Source organism: Carassius gibelio, chromosome B13 (genome assembly GCF_023724105.1).
Source record: "Carassius gibelio isolate Cgi1373 ecotype wild population from Czech Republic chromosome B13, carGib1.2-hapl.c, whole genome shotgun sequence".
In the NCBI taxonomy this organism is placed as follows: Eukaryota; Metazoa; Chordata; class Actinopteri; order Cypriniformes; family Cyprinidae; genus Carassius; species Carassius gibelio.
In genome coordinates this window covers 25,921,702-25,939,781 of record NC_068408.1, presented here as the reverse complement: position 1 = coordinate 25,939,781, position 18,080 = coordinate 25,921,702, and the positions used below count along the sequence as shown (strand labels likewise).

At 39.9% G+C, this 18,080-nt stretch overlaps 1 protein-coding gene across 1 annotated transcript in view; it reads left to right on the top strand.

The window, feature by feature from the left end:
• The first annotated feature begins 6,298 nt into the window (after positions 1–6,298).
• The window catches only part of LOC127970042 (slit homolog 1 protein), a 68,502-nt gene continuing 56,720 nt past the window's right edge, over positions 6,299–18,080 (top strand). Inside the window, exons 1-4 of the mRNA XM_052572246.1 lie at positions 6,299–6,708; positions 13,421–13,492; positions 14,014–14,085; positions 14,828–14,899. Of these exons, the coding sequence (XP_052428206.1) occupies positions 6,512–6,708; positions 13,421–13,492; positions 14,014–14,085; positions 14,828–14,899 (413 nt within the window). The 5' untranslated portion in view covers positions 6,299–6,511. The remainder of the gene's footprint in view (positions 6,709–13,420; positions 13,493–14,013; positions 14,086–14,827; positions 14,900–18,080) is intronic.

Sequence of the window (18,080 nt, the reverse complement as noted above, 5' to 3'; positions counted from 1 at the left end):
GAGTGGCCAAACAAACTCCAACAGTAGCAGATGTTAGTTAGGTATTGAGGTCAAAAGGTCTCCACAACTATAATTAGACAGCACCTACATAACTACAGTTTGTTAGCCATATAAAGTCTTTGGTGTCTTCAAAGAACATATCATACATCCACAATTTGCCCTACATTACTGAAACTTTCAACCGGACTGGATCCTATAGTCAAATGAGACCATAACAGAGCTTTTGGAAAAGAATTAATAAATACAGAGCTAGATTTGGTGTGAACAGAAATGGAGAAATGGTCTCAGTGTCACAAGTTAAACTTAGAAACCAAGAAGAGCTTGAATACAAGTCTGGATCAAAAATTTATAATACTTCCAAGCAAAATACAAAATCAAAAAACAAGGAAACAAAATATGAGGAAACAGAGCAGACACACAAGATGTCCACGAAAGGAAAGAACCCGACCAGGGAGACAGGAAACACCAAAGCTTTTACTGTAAACACAAGGGCAAGGAAGGTAACAAGGAACACCTGGAGAAACAATCAAGAACCATCAATGATAGTTCAAAGGGACTAAAAACTGGAACAGAAAATAGGAAACCAAGGGGAAAAAAGACTTTTAACATTTAAGACAAATTTAAGACATTCCAGACAAAAATTAAAGAACAGAAACTAACAGACTCCAAGTAGAGAATTCCAGACACTACATTAAAACCAGGTGGGAGATGGTTGTATACCAGGGGTAAAGATGGAGGGCTAGGTCCATGAGGGTGAAGGGAGGAGCTGGCAGAGCAGAATAACATGGAGAACACCACCAGGGCAGAGCTGGGGGCCAAGGTAAAGCCATTGGAGTAGGAGACCAAGGCAGAGATGGAGTGGGGACTAAAGGCCAATTCACACTGGATTATTTATCTGGGGACCTCGTGTGATTTAGAAATTACACCCCAAATCTGAATTTCATGTGGCACATTCGCACAGCATAAGTTAAGCTTGTGGTTTTAGTCGAATTTACTGACTTTATCACCCGGATGTGATGTCAAGGCTTTGGTTCTTGTCACATGACCTGGTGCGCTAGCGTTATTCTGAAAAGCTGTTGTTTTTAACTCGATGAGGTGCGGACGTGCCAGGAAAAAACGAGTGCATTGTGAGTGCGTCTCTTCCACGATGAGCGCACATGCCACATTTGAAATAATGAACTTGAGCACAAAAAAGACGCGATGTGATCGGCCTCTTCATCAGTCAAAATATTTACTTTCGGTTAACGGTTAAACGGTCAATATGAGCATCCCTTACTGACATATAAACATAATATAACATAAAAAATTTACTAATTTTAAGCCACACAAAGTCAACATGTTGGTATTTCTTGCTCTGAATCAGCCATATAATAAAATAAAACAAAATGCAAACACATGAGACCACCATGAATGGACAAGACTTGACTGGGAACACAGGAAAAACTAAAGGTTATAATGTACAGCTACACAGGGTCAAACAAGGTAACAAGTAACACCTGGGGAGACAATCAAGATGAACTCAACAATGAAAGTAAAAGAAACAAAAAATTAATCAAGGGTTAATTCAGGCTGCAAGCCTAAGGCTACGTTCACACTGCGAGCTTTAGTGCTGAATTCAATTTTTTTCTCAGATTAGATTTCTTTGTATAGCTCTTCATATTGTTGTTTTAACCTTTTAACCCGCACCTGGATGTCAGCGCACTGAAGGCTCTATGTTTGCACGTGTCAGTGTTTATGAATAGATAAAACAGGATATTTTTTTTTACAAATTATTTTTGCAAAGGTCTAAGCCTCAAGCATTGATGACAGACCGTTGTTTTTTTTTCAGTGGTAAGCTTATAAGTAATATATTTGCTAAATTTGTACAGTACACATCAAAACATATAACGTATAATTTAAATTCTGTACATACCAGATTCATCGTAATGAGTCATAAACAAATCCACAGCTGTTAATCCTGGTTTAGTTAGAAAGGTAAGGGTCCACTGGACAACATCCAAAAGTCAAGTCAAGTCATCTTTATGTATATAGCGCTTTTAACAGTACAGATTTAGACTAAGTAACTGGAAAGCATTAAGTAGGAAAATAGTGTGTCAGTAAAGCAAAAAGGCAGTTCATCATTGATTTAATGAATTCGGTTATCATCCAGTTCAGTTCAGTTTAAATAGTATCTGTGCAATCAAGTCAACGATATCGCTGGTAATGAAGTTTCCACAACTTGTCACGCTGTCTGGTCTCTGTTTCCCTGAGCCTCCACTAGTGGTCTCACTTCCCCATAGGCACTTCTCCGTAGGCACTACAATTCCCTCAAAGCCTTGTCCCTTCATCACAGTAATTGCACTCCTGTTAATTGCACTCAGGTGTCTTCACTTGTTAGTCATTATCCTCCCTATATTAAGGCCGGGAATACAATGTGCGATTTTCATCCGATTTTGAGATTCATCCGAATTCTGACCCGTGCGACTCTATTTTGGGTCGGGCCGATTTTCAGCATTTTCGTGTGTCGTTTGTCGTGCAGTGTTCGTGCAGTGTACAAGGGGAAACGAGAGGCGATTAACCTCTCCCGACCGGCAATCGGTTGGTCTGATGGATTTCTGACATGTCAGAAATTTTGGTCACCTCTCGTGAGGTATCGCACTATTGAAGCAGGGCTACGAACAGATTTTCTGCGTTTCCCTCACTGCGCGTGCGCAAAACCATAAACGAAACCATGGCGACACGGCGTGTAGTGTGGACTGAAGTGAAGGAGGGAAAACTTGTGGAATTATGGCAAAGAAAAATAAAAAATAGGGAAGAAAACGCCTGCTTTCCTCCAGTTCACGTTGCAAAATGGATAAACCATATTGGCCATGGTTCTATTCCTGTTCCTGTTCGTGTTCCTATTCCTTTTTCCTGTTTATTTGTTTGTTTGTTTGGATGGATTTTGGTTTTGACCCCTGCATGTAGGATTCTGAGTTGGATTACCCAAATAAACCCACACTGCGTTTGGATCTCTTGTCTCCTGCATTTCTCTGGGTTCCGATCGTAACAGAAGGACTCTATCCATGTCGAGATCCAGCGGTGTGGGACTCCATACCCGTTCCCCAGCCAGTATGGTGGAACGAAGGGCACGATACCTCAAATTGACCAACCTCCGCCAAGAGGGGATTGAGGTGGGTGCTATGGCACAAATGTTCTGGACCCTAGCTGAGGTTATGGGATATAATGATGCGGCCCTAAAGGACACTTTCAACACTGGGCTGGATGACCCAGTTCCTCGAAATGAAATGGAGCAGTTTGACACTTATAATTTTTGGGAGTTTGTATTCTATTTACAACATCAGTCTCCGTGGAATACCCCAGCCACACCTGTCTGGCCGATTGTAGACCGGGGTCTAAAAACAGGAGGACCGCCAGCCCAGTCCCACTGCCCAAGATGGCCACCGGCCCAGAGTCATGGCACAAGATGGCCGCTTGTCCAGCGCCTCTGCACAAGATGACAGCCACAGTGGACACTCCAGAGTCAAGTCAAGTCACCGGTGATCTTCATGGTCAAAGGCAAGGCACCGGTGATCTTCATGAGCAGAGTCAAGTCACCGACTATATTCATGGGCAAAGGCAAGTCATCAACTATCTACATACCATACCATACCATACCAACTTTATTTGTTAAGCACTTTACAACAACCAAAGTTGACCAAAGTTCTGTACAGAAAAAAGAGTTTCTGGGTTATATTCCTGTTCCTATTCCTTTTCCTGTTTATTTGTTTGTTTGTTTGGATGGATTTTGGTTTTGACCCCTGAATGTTGGATTCTGAGTTGGATTACCCAAATAAACCCACACTGCGTTTGGATCTCTTGTCTCCTGCGTTTCTCTGGGTTCCGATCGTAACACAACTAAGCAAGCCAATGTTTTCGCACAAATATTTATCTCTATTTTTTTTCTTCTTCAACATTTTTCATATGTGTGTCTGTTTTGTGAGGAATGTGGCTGTATCTGCATGATTACCAGCAGTGGTATGTATGACTAAAATAGTTCAATATATTAGGTCAATATTATTCCTCAAAAGGGGCGTGGGGTGGAATTCTTTCAAAAGGGCTGAAGGAATCTAATTTTTCATGGTGTGCGATTCATTTTCAAATTTGAAATAGAAACTCATGCGACTTTCAACCCATTAATATTATGGATTGCTCCAGGACTGATTTCATGTATTTTTATATTAAATACATTTTTTTTTTTCAGTGTGGTAAAAAAAATTCAAGACACTTCATTGTCTATAACTTCTTTTTCCTTATAACTATATATTTTTGATCATTATCAACTCTGGATGATTGACAGTAAAGCCCAAAGCTCTTCTTTCCAAAGACACCAAAATTGTGTGTGTAGCACACTGAAGTCAGGAACTGTTGATGGTGGGTGAAGGTTAACAGGTTAAATGTCCAATATCAGATGTAAAATGTGAACAGATTGTGGTTCTCATCTGTGCCGCATGCGCAAAACAATGATACAAACAGGGTTTCCAGAATCACAGTGTGAACGTAGACAAAGTGACACAGATCAGAATTGAGAAGATCAGATTCCATGGGGTTTATTCTGTTCACACTGTCAGAAAAACAGATCTGAGTCTCAAATCAGATTTGGACCACATTTGCCTGCGGTGTGAACGTAGCCTCAGATCCCTTGTCATATGTTCTTAAAGATTAATGTGTAGTGTAGAAGACACATAGTATTAAATGAGGGGGTACTAATTATTGTTGTATATGCTGTACATTTGAGAAGAAAAAAAATTAAAGATTTTATTTTTTTTAGTGCTGTCAAATGATTAAATAAACATTTTTGTTTGCATAATATATGTGTGTCTTCTGTGTATATGTATTAAATATATATGCATACATACACATGGTATATATTTTTAAAATATTTACATACACTACATTTTAAATAAAAGAGCAAAGACATGGGTCTGCAGATATTTTATACATTATTTTGGGGCAATTTCCTGTTCCTCTTCTGTCTTGGCATTGTGCAGCATCAGTAAAATCTGGTGTCATTGGTCAGTTTTCTTTCATTGTGAAGGACCTTATCAATCCTTTTTTGCAAAGGACATTTGCAACAAATATTCAGTCTTATTGTGAATGGGATATTCAGTGGTAGAAAAGGTGTTTTGGTGGTTTGAGTGCATTTTTGGAAATTAAATTAGGTCTATGTCATTTAAATAAATTTCTAGCTGGTTGTTAAAAAAAATGTTTTGAGTTTTTGTGCTGCAGTCAGTATAAAGAAATGCATGTAACCAACAACTGTAAGAAACTTTTGCTAAATGATTGTTCAATTTTAGCCACAAGGGGGAGGAGTGGAGGAATGTGTGTGAAGTAATCAGATGTGTGAAGTCTTTTCAGCATGTTCTTTTGTCCAGAAAAACCTTTCATTAAGATGGACACATGCTTATTGTTAGTGTTGCTGACACTTTACACTGGACGGATATAAAACATGACGGGGAGGCCCAGTCTGTCATAATGCTGATTCATCACATTATGTTCTTTGCATTAATATAACAATTTATTTGAATCTGACACACAAGAGCACCAACAAAGCCAGATTAAATTATGATTGAAATGCATGCTTAATGCTTGAAGATATCACTTTCTTATGTGGATTTTGAATGTTTTATATCTTGCCACAGGGACTTTTATTGATTTTTGAAGTCGTGTTTTCATTAGGGCTTTGATTTATCCACAATTAGACCTTTTGCTGGTACAGTATGAGCACAGCAATAAAGTGCTGGATGCTGACAATGCCTTGCATTCCACAGATCTAGTGCTGCAAGTCAACACAACATAGCTTGATCCCATTGCATTCATTCTTTTAAACTTTCCGACAAGGAAATAACACCAAAGTGTAATATCAAGACAATCAACATATATGTCATCATTCGATGCAGAAAAATGACTGTCCGAACACACAGGGGTTCTGTTTCCAGTGGCACCTTTCAGTTGTTATGAATTTGTTACACTCACAAGATCTCCTTCAAACTTGAGCAAAGCTTTGTTTTTCAATGAAGAAGTCAAGTGACAAAAAAAAAGTCCTCCTCCATGCCTTCCACAAAGGCCCTGTCATTTTGCTCACTGCATTTGTAACCTTCCCCCATCCCAAAACATGATTACACACTGCTCTTTTGGGGAGGGGGGTATGGGCAGTGGACTTGGCCTGAGGACGCTGCGGGTGCCATGTGCGATCCTGAGCGAGGGGTGGGGGAGAACAGGGCTGGGTGGGAGGAGTCCGGGAACTGCTGTTTGTAGATGCTTGTGATTAATTACTGCTGTGTGGGTGTGTGTGCGTGTGTAAGATTTTTTGTTCCTGTGCTGTTCCGTATCCCCCTTTCTTCAAGCAGACGGCAGAGCGCTGCTGAGCAGAGCAGTGAGGCGGGAGAAGAAGCGGCAAAGCAACTCCTCCAAGAAGAGGAGAAGGAGAGTTTGAGCACAAAGTGAGAGCACAGGAGCTGCTTTTTTCTTCTCTCCTAGCTAGTCTGGGCACATGCTTCTCAAGATGTTGCGTGCGAGAGGAGGGCTCTCTGTAGGCAGACTGGTGGAGGTGTGTATCCAGGTTCTGCTGCTGTGTAAGGCTGCCGCGGCGTGCCCTGCGCTCTGCACTTGCAGCGGCACCACAGTGGACTGCCACGGGCTGGGGCTCAAAACCATGCCCGGGAACATCCCCCGAAACACAGAGCGGCTGTGAGTAGACTCTTTACATCCTTCTGCATGTGTGTGCACGTGTGTGGGGGGTGTCTGCATCATCACCAAGAGGAACTGAATGAGAACAAAAGCTGAATGAGGCACAGGTACGATCAGATGTGACACACGCTGCGGGAAACTTCCTCTCACTCTTTCAGCTGCTGAGAACCGGTGTGTGACCCTGCAGCACAAAACCATCAGAAGGGGAGATTTATACATCATCTGAAAGCTCAATAAATAAGCTTGTTAGGAGGACAATATTTGTCTGAGATACAACTATTTGAAAATCTGGAATCTGAGGGTGCAAAAAAATCGAAATATTGTATAAATCATCTTTAAAGTTGTCCAAATTAAACTCTTAGCAATGCATATTACTAATTTAAAAACTAAGTTTTTATATATTTATGGTAGGAAATTTACTAAATATATGTTTGGAACATGATCTTTACTTAATATCCTAATAATTTTTGGCATAAAAGAAAAATGTTGTCCAGAGTCACATGTTTGGGATGAAATATTGACTGAAGGAGGCTTTTCCCGCTGAGGTTCAGTAAAAATGTTACTCTTGAAATAGTTATGAGGAAATATCAGATGAATTCTACATGTACTGGAACCATTGTGATATTTGAAGGAATTGGGATTTGAAATGATATAGTATACAGTGAACTACATCATGAGCGTCTGGTCAGACTTCAGTGGCTCATTGTGTGGAAGTGAAGATCGTTTTTGCTTTATGCTTATCAAGTGCTGTACATTGCAGACAGGCATGATTGGATGTAACTCGACGGATGGACTGATACAGAGCGTCTGAAGTGCTTTCACAGGGCAGGAACGGCCGTCCGTGTCCACATCAGTCTGGAGAAGCTGATGGCTGGGGGGAGGATCAACAAAACAAATCAATTTGCACCTGTCATGGGGTGTTTTTATCAGACACCACCCCTTTGGATGTGTTTGATGGATTCTGTAATGTGTTCAGAAAGTGTGAAAATCACCCGCTTCTCCTCAACCCACAAGGTTTTCCCATTAACCTGCAGTTCAGACCACTTCAGACAGGCTCAGATCACCACACAAACATGTTCTGGCTCTCTGCCTGGGAATGTGGCTGATGTAAATGTATGCCAGTGCCAGACAATGAGTAGTATAGGTGTGCTCACACAGGTTGTGCGTGCAAAAGTAAACGCCCCCTTGTGCTCTCTCTGGGTTTTCTGAGCTTTCAGCCAGCTTATGAGTTTAATGTAGACAGATTTTTTCATGCTCTGCGAGACGCATAAGTCTCTCTGCTCTTTAAATGAATAATCTCAGTCCTTTCCAATTCATTTCCAGACGTCCAGAGACTCGACCCTTCTTATTTTATCTCTGCTAGCGCATCTATTTCTACACCCTTGGGAAGCTGGTGTGCCTGAGATCAGACGGCGCTGATGTGCGGACAGTGAGAGATCTGATTGAGTATTCTGTTTAAACACAGCTCTGATCTGCTCAGGAATGCAGGACAGATGTCCCTGTGAGCTCTCTACCGACTGCTTACTGATTGTCTTGAGAGTGGACTGCTGCTGATGAATCTCATAACCAGTGTAAGATCAGCTCGTGAATGTAGAGCTCTCGTCTTGCCAGAGGTGTTTGTGATGGCAGTCATGTATGATCAAGAGCTCTGTCTAGTGGGGAAAAACTGGCATGTTAGTTTAAAATACATGTATTTCCTAATAAGTATGGTTCAAAACATACTAATAAACATATCACTTGTCTATACTTGGAGTACTGCTTTTCTTAAAATTAAGCCTAAAATGTGTTTTAATGTCACTACTGATGAGGTTTTTGTAATCGTTTAATAGTATTGGTCTTTAAATGCAAGATATTTAAACCTGCAATAGTTCCTCTTTAGCTCAATCAAATATACTTCAGTATATCTTTAGTTGGACTGCTTCTGAACAATTAAAGTGCATTAAACACAAAATTAGTTGTTCCAACTTTAGTACTGTATGCTAAAAGTACAATTGTTAAAGCTGGCCCTCCAAGCCGTGTCTGTGTTAGAGCATCAAAGGCTTTGTCAAATGTGTTTCTCTCTCTCTCTCTCTCTCTCTCTCTTTTAATTCATTAGCTGGATAATGAGCAGTTGCTCCCCCCGCTCCACTGTGTTATGGCAGAAATGGTTGTGGCTCTTTGCCAGTAGTAGAGTCTGTCTTTAAACTCAAATCACAGTCAGGTTTTAGTGGTCTGGAGCGCTTTATGTTTTACTCATACAGGGACTGTGTTCATTAGAGCATAATCGACCGAGCTGGATGACTTGCATGCATTCCTTTAAGGTTTACATTCATTGAGAACCAGTAGTCACATTTTTTAAGAGACAGTTCAAAAGAATCAACCTGATTCACAACAGAAATTTGGCACAAAAAAAGAAAAAAAGAAAGTGTGCACTATTTTGGGTATTGTAAATTAAAATGGTTAGTTTCAGTTTTCAAATCAGTTCAGTCTTTCTTTCTTTCTTTCTTTCTTTCTTTCTTTCTTTCTTTCTTTCTTTCTTTCTTTCTGTCCAGCACTTTGGTCTTCATTGTAGTTTTAAAGGGCTTTATGAATAAATGAAAGTAGAGACCTTTAGCGTGGCTGTGAAATGTAAATCTCTGCAGGACAGGAGACTGACAAAGTTATCAAAGACACAGATGATTTCACAGGCATACTTAAGATAACAGCTAACGTAAGATAAAGTACTAGCTATGTAATGCTAGTCATTTAAGCTGCTCGTCTTTAGATAACAAACCCTTTTTGGGTAGAAATCTTCACTGAACGTACGCAGTGAGAAGGGTTCATTTATGCTAAGCACATATGGATGAAGTTTCACATTCGTATAGCGCATAACTTCAGAGTTTATTTATTGGTTTTTTTCTGAAAAGAGATTTTACATTGCAACATCAAGTGAGCTAAATCTTGCTCGTTAGACCTTACAAGTGAACTCAACTTAACTTGGCACAGGTTTCTGTGAATGAAGTATGAAATATGAACCATTGTTCTTGCGAAAAAGATGTATACTTTAGCACACTTTTTAAAAGACACGTTTTAAAACACTATATTTGAGTGGAACTAATGAAAAATACTTTTTTGGACCATTTTTGAACACTTGATAACGTTGATGTTATAAGTGGGGACTTAGTACAACTCGAAATTTCAGTTATGGTTAATATATACATAAGTTAAAGCTTTTGTATTATAAAGCATACATTTTAATGCAATTTTAATTGAAACTTGCATGACCTGGATGTTTTAATTACAGATTTGTAATGAATTTGCGGTATAATACATTAAATATACATTTAATTAAATATATGTAATATCAAATAGCACACTACAGTTAAATTATAGCTAGTGTACATGTGATTTAGCATGTTAGCCAACACAGACTTCTGATTATTGAATGTGTTTTTCAATTATTTCAATGTAAAATGTTGTTTAACATTATTACAAGTTGTACAAGTTAACCAGCAAATGTTCAAGGTATTAAATTATTATTATATCCAGTACATACTTTACATTACAACAGTCGTCTTATCATCGTAAATTTCTTATTAAATACATATTGTAATGTATGGATTGTTAGGATGTGATCTGGTCAGTGAGAGATCTCGTCTACTTTCAAGTTTAAGGTCAAGTCTGCTTTATTGTCAATTCTTCCACATGTACAGCACATACATACAGCGAATTGAAATTGTGTTACTATCAGATCCCCGGTGCACACAGATAACATTAACAGCAGAACATTAAATACAGATAATAAAATATAAAGTACAACTATACAAATAGGTCATGTAAAAAGAAAAATAAGTAAAGCAGCACAAGACACATGGCAGACAGAGTGCAAACCAGTATAGTAAAGGACTACAGTTCAGAGTTCAATGTTGCATGGGGAAAAGGGGGGGGGGGGGGCAAGTTAATGAGTGAGTTCAGCTTCCTGACAGCCTGGTGGATGAAGCTGTCCTTCAGTCTGCTGGTCCTGGCCTGGAGACTCCGCAGTCTCCTCGCTGATGGCAGCAGACTGAAGAAGCTGTGTGAAGGGTGAGTGGGATCACCTTGGGGTGAGACGTGTTCCATAAATGTCCTGGAGGAAGGGGAGAGAGACACCAATAATCTTCTCAGCCGCTCTCACTATGCGTTGCAGAGTCTTTCAGCAGGACGCGTTGCAGGCGCCATACCACACAGTGATGCAGCTCGTCAGGATGCTCTCGATTGTGCCTCTGTAGAAGGTGTACATGATGGGGGGTGGGGCTCTGGCTCTCCTCAGTTTGCAGAGGAAGTAGAGATGCTGCTGTGATTTGGCCAGTGTGATTCTTGGCCAGTGCTGCTGTGTTTTCAGTCAAGTAGAGGTCCTCTGTGATGTGCACACCCAGGAACTTGGTGCTGCTCACTCTCTCCACAGTCGCACCGTTGATGGTCAGAGGAACGTGCTGAGTGTGTGCTCTCCTGAAGTCTACAACAATCTCCTTCGTCTTCTCCACGTTCAGAGAGAGATTGTTGTCACTGCACCACCCGGCCAGGCGGCTTACCTCACTCCTGTAGTTTGTCTCATCCTTGTTGCTAATGAGACCCACCACAGTCGTGTCATCCGCAAACTTAATGAAGAGGTTGGAGTTGTGTGACGGTGTGCAGTCGTGGGTCAGCAGAGTTAAGAGGAGGGGGCTCAGCACACATCCTTGGGGGGCCCCAGTGTTCAGTGTGATGTGTTGCTGCCGACCCGTACTGCCTGAGGTCTTTCAGTCAGAAAGTCCAACAGCCAGTTGCACAGTAAAGTGTTGAGCCCCAGCTGGACCAGTTTGTGAATGAGCTGTTGAGGGATGATTGTGTTGAATGCTGAACTGAAGTCTATGAACACCATTCTGACGTATGAGTCCTTTTCCTCTAGATGTGTGAGTGTTGAGTGGACGGCAGTGGAGATGGCATCATCGGTCGAGTAGTTGTACTGATATGTGTAGCAGGGTAAGGTATAGCCCAGGTATGATTGGTTGATGTCATGCCAGCCTGGGAACCTATAAGTGTTCCTACTCCTTTGTCATTGGTTAAAATTGTTTAAATCCAATGAACTTATCAGTGGTGGGATTGATCCTTTTAAAAAGGGAATGGTTTGATTACCCAGGATGCAACATCCTAGATATACTAGATACTAGATCATTTACTAGATCACTAGAACATACTAGATCATTTTGGAAAGTCATGGACAAAGGATAGGGTTTGTTGCATCTCCCTGTTGTGTTGTAGCAAGTAGGCCTTTTTCAGCATGCTAGCAGCCGTGGTCTCGTGTGGTAAGCGACCATGCGTTTTGCTACATTGAAATTCTCTCTCGGAGTAACTACACATCCAGGGGTTTCCAGTACATTGGTTGAAGATGAATGTACATCAGTATGACTGCACTGCTGCTTTGTTTTTAGTGTTTGTTGTGTAACTGTTTAACTCTTGTTGTGATAGGAATGTCTTAGTTTATACCAGTTAATTATGTGATTTATGAGTAGGAACTTTTAAAGCGGGGGTTTTATACTTTTAGTGTGTCCACTTGGAGTAGTGTGGTGTTTGGCCAATTGTATTGCTTTCACAATTGTGTGGTTTGGTGTATGGTGTGAGGTGAATATCAAAAAGGCCCCCGCTGGTCATTTTTCTCCTTCTGGTAATTTTGTAACTGGTAGACTTGTGTATTAGGCATGTTTTATATTGTACACCCAATGTTTGAACCATTTTAACTGTGTATAAATAAATTGCAAATGTTTTATACTGTCTACCAGTACAAACCTGTGTGTCCTTTCGTAGGGCTGTTATTTCTCGGTATATTCCGGGTGGCGTAGTCGATGTATATCCACTTTGTAGTCGATGTATATCCACTTTTGGTGACCCCCCCCCCTCCCACCCACCTAGCCGTTCAAAGCACTTCATGAGAATAGGGGTAAGTGCAACTGGACGGTAGTCAATAAAGCAGGATGGAGACGGCTTCTTCGGGATTGGAATGATGGTGGAGACTTTGGATGAGACTTGAAGGATTGAGAAAGAAAACCCTTTTTCTGATCTTCTGAAGTCTTGACTGTCATGACGTTTAGGCATGTTGATTGGTTCTTTGGAGTCTGATATATGAGACAGTTCTTGTCCATGTCCACTGTAAAGTCAGTTTGTGAAGTCTTCTCTTCAGTACAATTGCCTCCAGCTCTTAAATAAAGAGAAGTCAGAAAGGCTGAACTCTGAAACAATGAGATCTGACGAATAGCAGTCCATTATTTCTGTGTCTGAGCACCTGTGCATACATCTGTCTGCGATCTCTCCATCTCTGTTTCGCTGCACTCCCACGAGCGGTCATTAGAAACAAGAGAAAGTGCATGACTCTGTGTCCAGTATTCATGGGAGATTTGTGCGAGTGTGTGTTTCTCTCAGTGATTGAGGAAGAGGTTACAAAAAAAAAAAGAAACACATGTTTTCAATAATGAGCAGACATTTGCAAAGAACCCACGCAGTATTTTGCAGCTGCAAACTGTATATATAATAATATTCTGAACTGTTCTGTGTTATTCAGCCAATTCCAACTCATTGCACATTATTTGATCAATTGTCTTAAGAGATGAAATCATATTTATTCTTTATGTATTTATGTATTAATATCCAGTGATTCTTGTACTGTTAGAGTGTATGTATGTGCTGTTGAGCATGAATGTAATATGCATACCTGTATTGACAATATGTTTCATTTTTTTAGGGAACTAAACGGAAACAATCTCACACGCATCAACAGAAATGACTTTTCTGGACTCAAGTATCTGCGAGTTTTGTAAGTTGCTCTATATGTCACATTTCACTTTCTTTATTTCTTGTTGCAAAAGTATGTGTGGTGTTTTGATGGACTGAAACTTTTTGTGAAGGTATAAGCTCTGTTAGGGCAGACAGATATCCTGACTCTTGTCCTAAATGTCTTTCCAAGGGAGCTCTCTTCACAGTGCTTGTGTGGGTGCAATGAAAGCACAGGCATGGACCCTGTTACTTCACTAAATCACATTGCACCATGAAACTATTTATCAGCACTATATTTTGCAATTAAGCAGCTTATATCTACCCTTGAAGGCTTTGGTTCTCTTGGATGTAAATGTGCTTTTCCTCCACATATTATGTGCATGACAAACCAAGTTTGTTTCTCAGCTCAACATCCTATAAGCATTTTATAATGCATTGCCAGTAGTCTTGGTTGTTTCAGTGTGAGACAGGCTTAAAGCCGCACGAAGCTCACAGTACTCCTCTTCTGTAGTTCACAAGCAGCATCTGTGTTCCTCAAATCTCTGTCCTCTCTCTGAACAGGCAGCTGATGGAGAACCAGATTGGGACGGTGGAGCGCGGCGCGTTTGATGACATGAGAGAGCTGGAGAGACTGTGAGTGTTCACTGAAATACACACTTGCAGGATATAAATCTCATTATTAAATATTTTAGGCAAATATGTCTTATATGTCAATTCTATGTCATATATTTTAAATTCATTAAATCGTGTGCATTCATGTAAAACAAATCAGCCATAGCCTTCGTCTTACCTCACACTTTTTCATCATTAGGCATCACATTGAGAATTCAGTAAAGCCTGTCTTCTTTGATTTGATAGATTGTCTCAATCATTTTGACACTGATAATTGCTGATAGACAGAAGAAGTGGACTTTATTCAAGAGCAAACACTTCTTCCATTACAAAAACGGGTCCCGTTTTATATTAGGTGACCTTACTTTACATTTAAAGTGGATTTCTGGGCACAGTTAGCACACACACACACACACACACTCAATAATAATATTGTAAGAATATAAAATCTGCAAACTTTTAATTTTATAGTGACGGTCCTTCCTATTTTAAAGAAGATATTCCAAAACATGAAGATGATCTCACTGATCTGAATAGTTTCCAGCATTCTTTGAGATATTTTCGGAGGTTTGCTGTAATTATCTAAAGCATCTTCTTAGTTACTACAGGTTTAGTTTCGCGGTTCAGCCTCCAGAGGCGCCTCCTCACGAGGCCTGAATCAGCTGTTTTGTGTGCTAATCATGGCTTTGCTAATCACACGGAGATGTCTGTTGTCTTGTGTTTGCTCAGTCTGTCACTGTGTTTGTTTCTTCTTTTCTCAAAGACGTCTGAACAGAAACCAGCTTCACCAGCTTCCAGAGCTCCTGTTTCAGAAGAACGCCGCTCTGTCCAGACTGTGAGTCCCTGACATCTGCACTTTTCTGGAGAGATTTTAGAGTCATTCTTATGATGAACTGATCATTCATAACGCTCAAAGATAAACTTTATGAATTTCTAGCAGCTGTCAGAAAAGTCTGTTCAGTTCATGCTTACTGAGACAGAACACACGCTTTGTGAACAGCTCTTAATGATCTGTTGTTGTGTTGGAATAGCATTTGTTCTGCTGTTTTATTCTGTCTCTGATGCCGCAGTGGATGAGCGATAGAGGCCATGGTGTTAAACTAGATGTTTAACATTCAATTGCTGATGTGGCAGGCAGTTTCAGATAATGAAACATTTCTACAGCTTGCTTTTTGAGTCCTGAAGCTTTATAGTACATCACGTTTCGATTCCTCATGACCATTTAAAGTGAATAGTTCATGTGTCATTTTTTCTGTTGTTTTCCTCTAGTGATGAGTGTTCACATGACATTGCCATTAACTAAGGCAATGAGTATTTTGTTCTTGATGTGCATGATTTGGATGGCTTTGGTTTTAGTTCAGCAGTCCATTTCTGAAATAGCAGGCAATTGTAACTGCAGTGTAAATGCATTCATGGCATCTCTGAGCTGCATTAAACAGTCTGTGTAGATACGTCTAAATGCCACTTCAGATGCAGTTTCTGTGCCACTTCTGCAGTGCAAAGATTCATTTGACTGGTAACAACCACCCTACAGTGTCTTATTATTCAAATTGCATTTGTTAAGTAAATGTATGAATTTGCACTTATAAAGGTTATATATATACATACAGTATATACTGTATATCCCTTCACTGAATTCTGAAGTGACCCCTTTTTGGTGTAGAAATACTTCTTATAGAAACATGAGCTCAAGCGTGTAAGACACATAGCAAACATGTTTGACTTAATCTAAATGGGATTTCATGCCATGATAACTTTTAGGTTTATTGAATAAAATTAAGTAGGTGGACCTTCTAAGTTGGAGGAAGTTGTCATATTTTACTGTGATATTAGTTGTGTCTTCATTGCAGTCCACTGATCCATTTAGATCTGCGATAGAGTTTGTGTAGTTATCAGAAACAGCTTCTCCAGTGAAAGATCTTGATTTTCAGACTGAGCCGTCTGTTACTCTTTGTTCCTGTTCTTTCAAGGTGGATCTTTATGTTGTTGCTGTATTTTAATGATTTATGCAGCTAGTGAGAGACTCCACAGACTTATTTGAGAGACATCTTTAAAAAAAAAACACGCTGAAATATTCAGAGCGAGTGGGACGTGGAAACCAACAACAGGGAGAGAGAGATGAAAAGAGGACAAACACAGACAGAATTCTCCATGTATGTACAAGAGAATCTATATTTCGCTGTCATCCATTATTGATGACAGGAGAGGCTCTGTGAAAGATTGAGACTGAAGAGCATCAGCAGGAGTGACGTGTGTGTGTGTGTGTGTGTGTGTGTGTGTGTGTGTGTGTGTGTGTGAGAGCCTCCCTCGGGCGCCCTGTTCAACACACACTGACACAAATGATGGAGGGATATGACGTTTATAAGTCATTACAACGGTTTCTCTGTAAAAACTGTAAGCGATCTGGAAATGTTGCCAGGGCAGACATCTTTATTCAGCGAAACGACACGGGGGAAAAGAGAACGGCTCCGTTTCCTGCTGTTCTCCTCCATCAGCCCAAAAACTGGATTGTTTTGAGTCAATATTATATTATGTTTTGATGTCTGAATTGAAATCAAATTTTTATTTCAAAATAATATAAATATGTACATATTAATTAAAGCTTTGAAGCATGTAAAGCATTTGAAATTGATACCTTCCATGTTTTTTTATATGTACTTTGTGAACTAAATTATTAAATAAATTCAGTTGATTTACTTTCTTATTCAGATTTTTCACAAACTTACAGACCCCTTACATGACAGCTGGGGGAAAATTTATATATATATATATATATATATATATATATATATATATATATATATATATATATATATTAGTGCTGTCAAAATTAGCGCGTTAACGCATTCGATTAATTTGAAATATTTAACGCGTAAAAAAAAAAAATAACGCAATTAACGCGGTTGCAGTTTTTTTTATTTCCGGTTGTGGCCTATGTGTGTTCAACGTGCAAAGAAATATGGATAAGACCAAGGAAGGACTTTTAGACGGAAAGTTTCAGTATAAAACTCTGCCTGATTACTCTTCAGTCTGCCACAAGAAACATTACTCTTCATTTAGTCTGCCACAAGAAACAGCAACATTAAAATCATGAACTCAAATGTCATTGTTTAAAAAAAAAACAATGACTGTTGTAACAGTGCGTAAATCAGACCTTTCTGTAACGCTAACGTTAATAAGCTTAAACGAAAATATCGAAATAATTGTGTAGCGGAGTATTTTTTGTACACAGTGCCGCGAACTGTCAATCACTCCTGTGCGCGTGCATCACTGTCCTCCTCGCAGCTGCAGCAACTTGCGCTCTCTCTCTTCATCAAGCTTTAAAACAAAAAGGGGACAAAAAGATCATATTGTCTTTGTGCATAGGCTATAGATTAATTAGATAAATGAATATCTAAATTTGTGCCTATTCGCCTACGGTATTTTTTTAGAACTTAGAAAAAAGATGCTGCAGCCAATGAACAGCCAGCGGGGGCTGCAGGACGACTCAACCTCCGCAGACAGTTTTTAATGTTTATCAGACTATAAATACTCAAGATTTTGCTTTAGTATAATTTTCGGGACAATTAGGGCCAGATTCGGGAGTCGGGACAACAGTTTAGATTTCGGGACTGTCCCAAATTTTTCGGGACGTCTGGTCACCCTACCTGAAAGAGCTGCATTACTTCATTAGCTTGAGTCTGACCTGCACAGTGATAGGATTCAAATTTGGTGAGGTGTCAGTCAGCGAATCATCAGATTCTGGTCTTGTTCTTGCAGTATTCAGAGTCTGAAGCCAAGAAAACATATTAAGTGTTGTTGTTAACTGTATTTGATTTTTAACCGAACCGAGTGTGGTGTACACCCATAACGAGTTTCACACGCCTTCTCTTACAGTGGGAAAAGCGACACATGCGCTATTCACTTGTATAACTTAAGGGTGAATGGGTAATGTAGTTTCTGCTCTCGGTGGGATGAATTAGGAAGCTTGCATTGTGAAGGGCGCTCTGAAAATCGGCAGTGCAGGTAAAAGATTA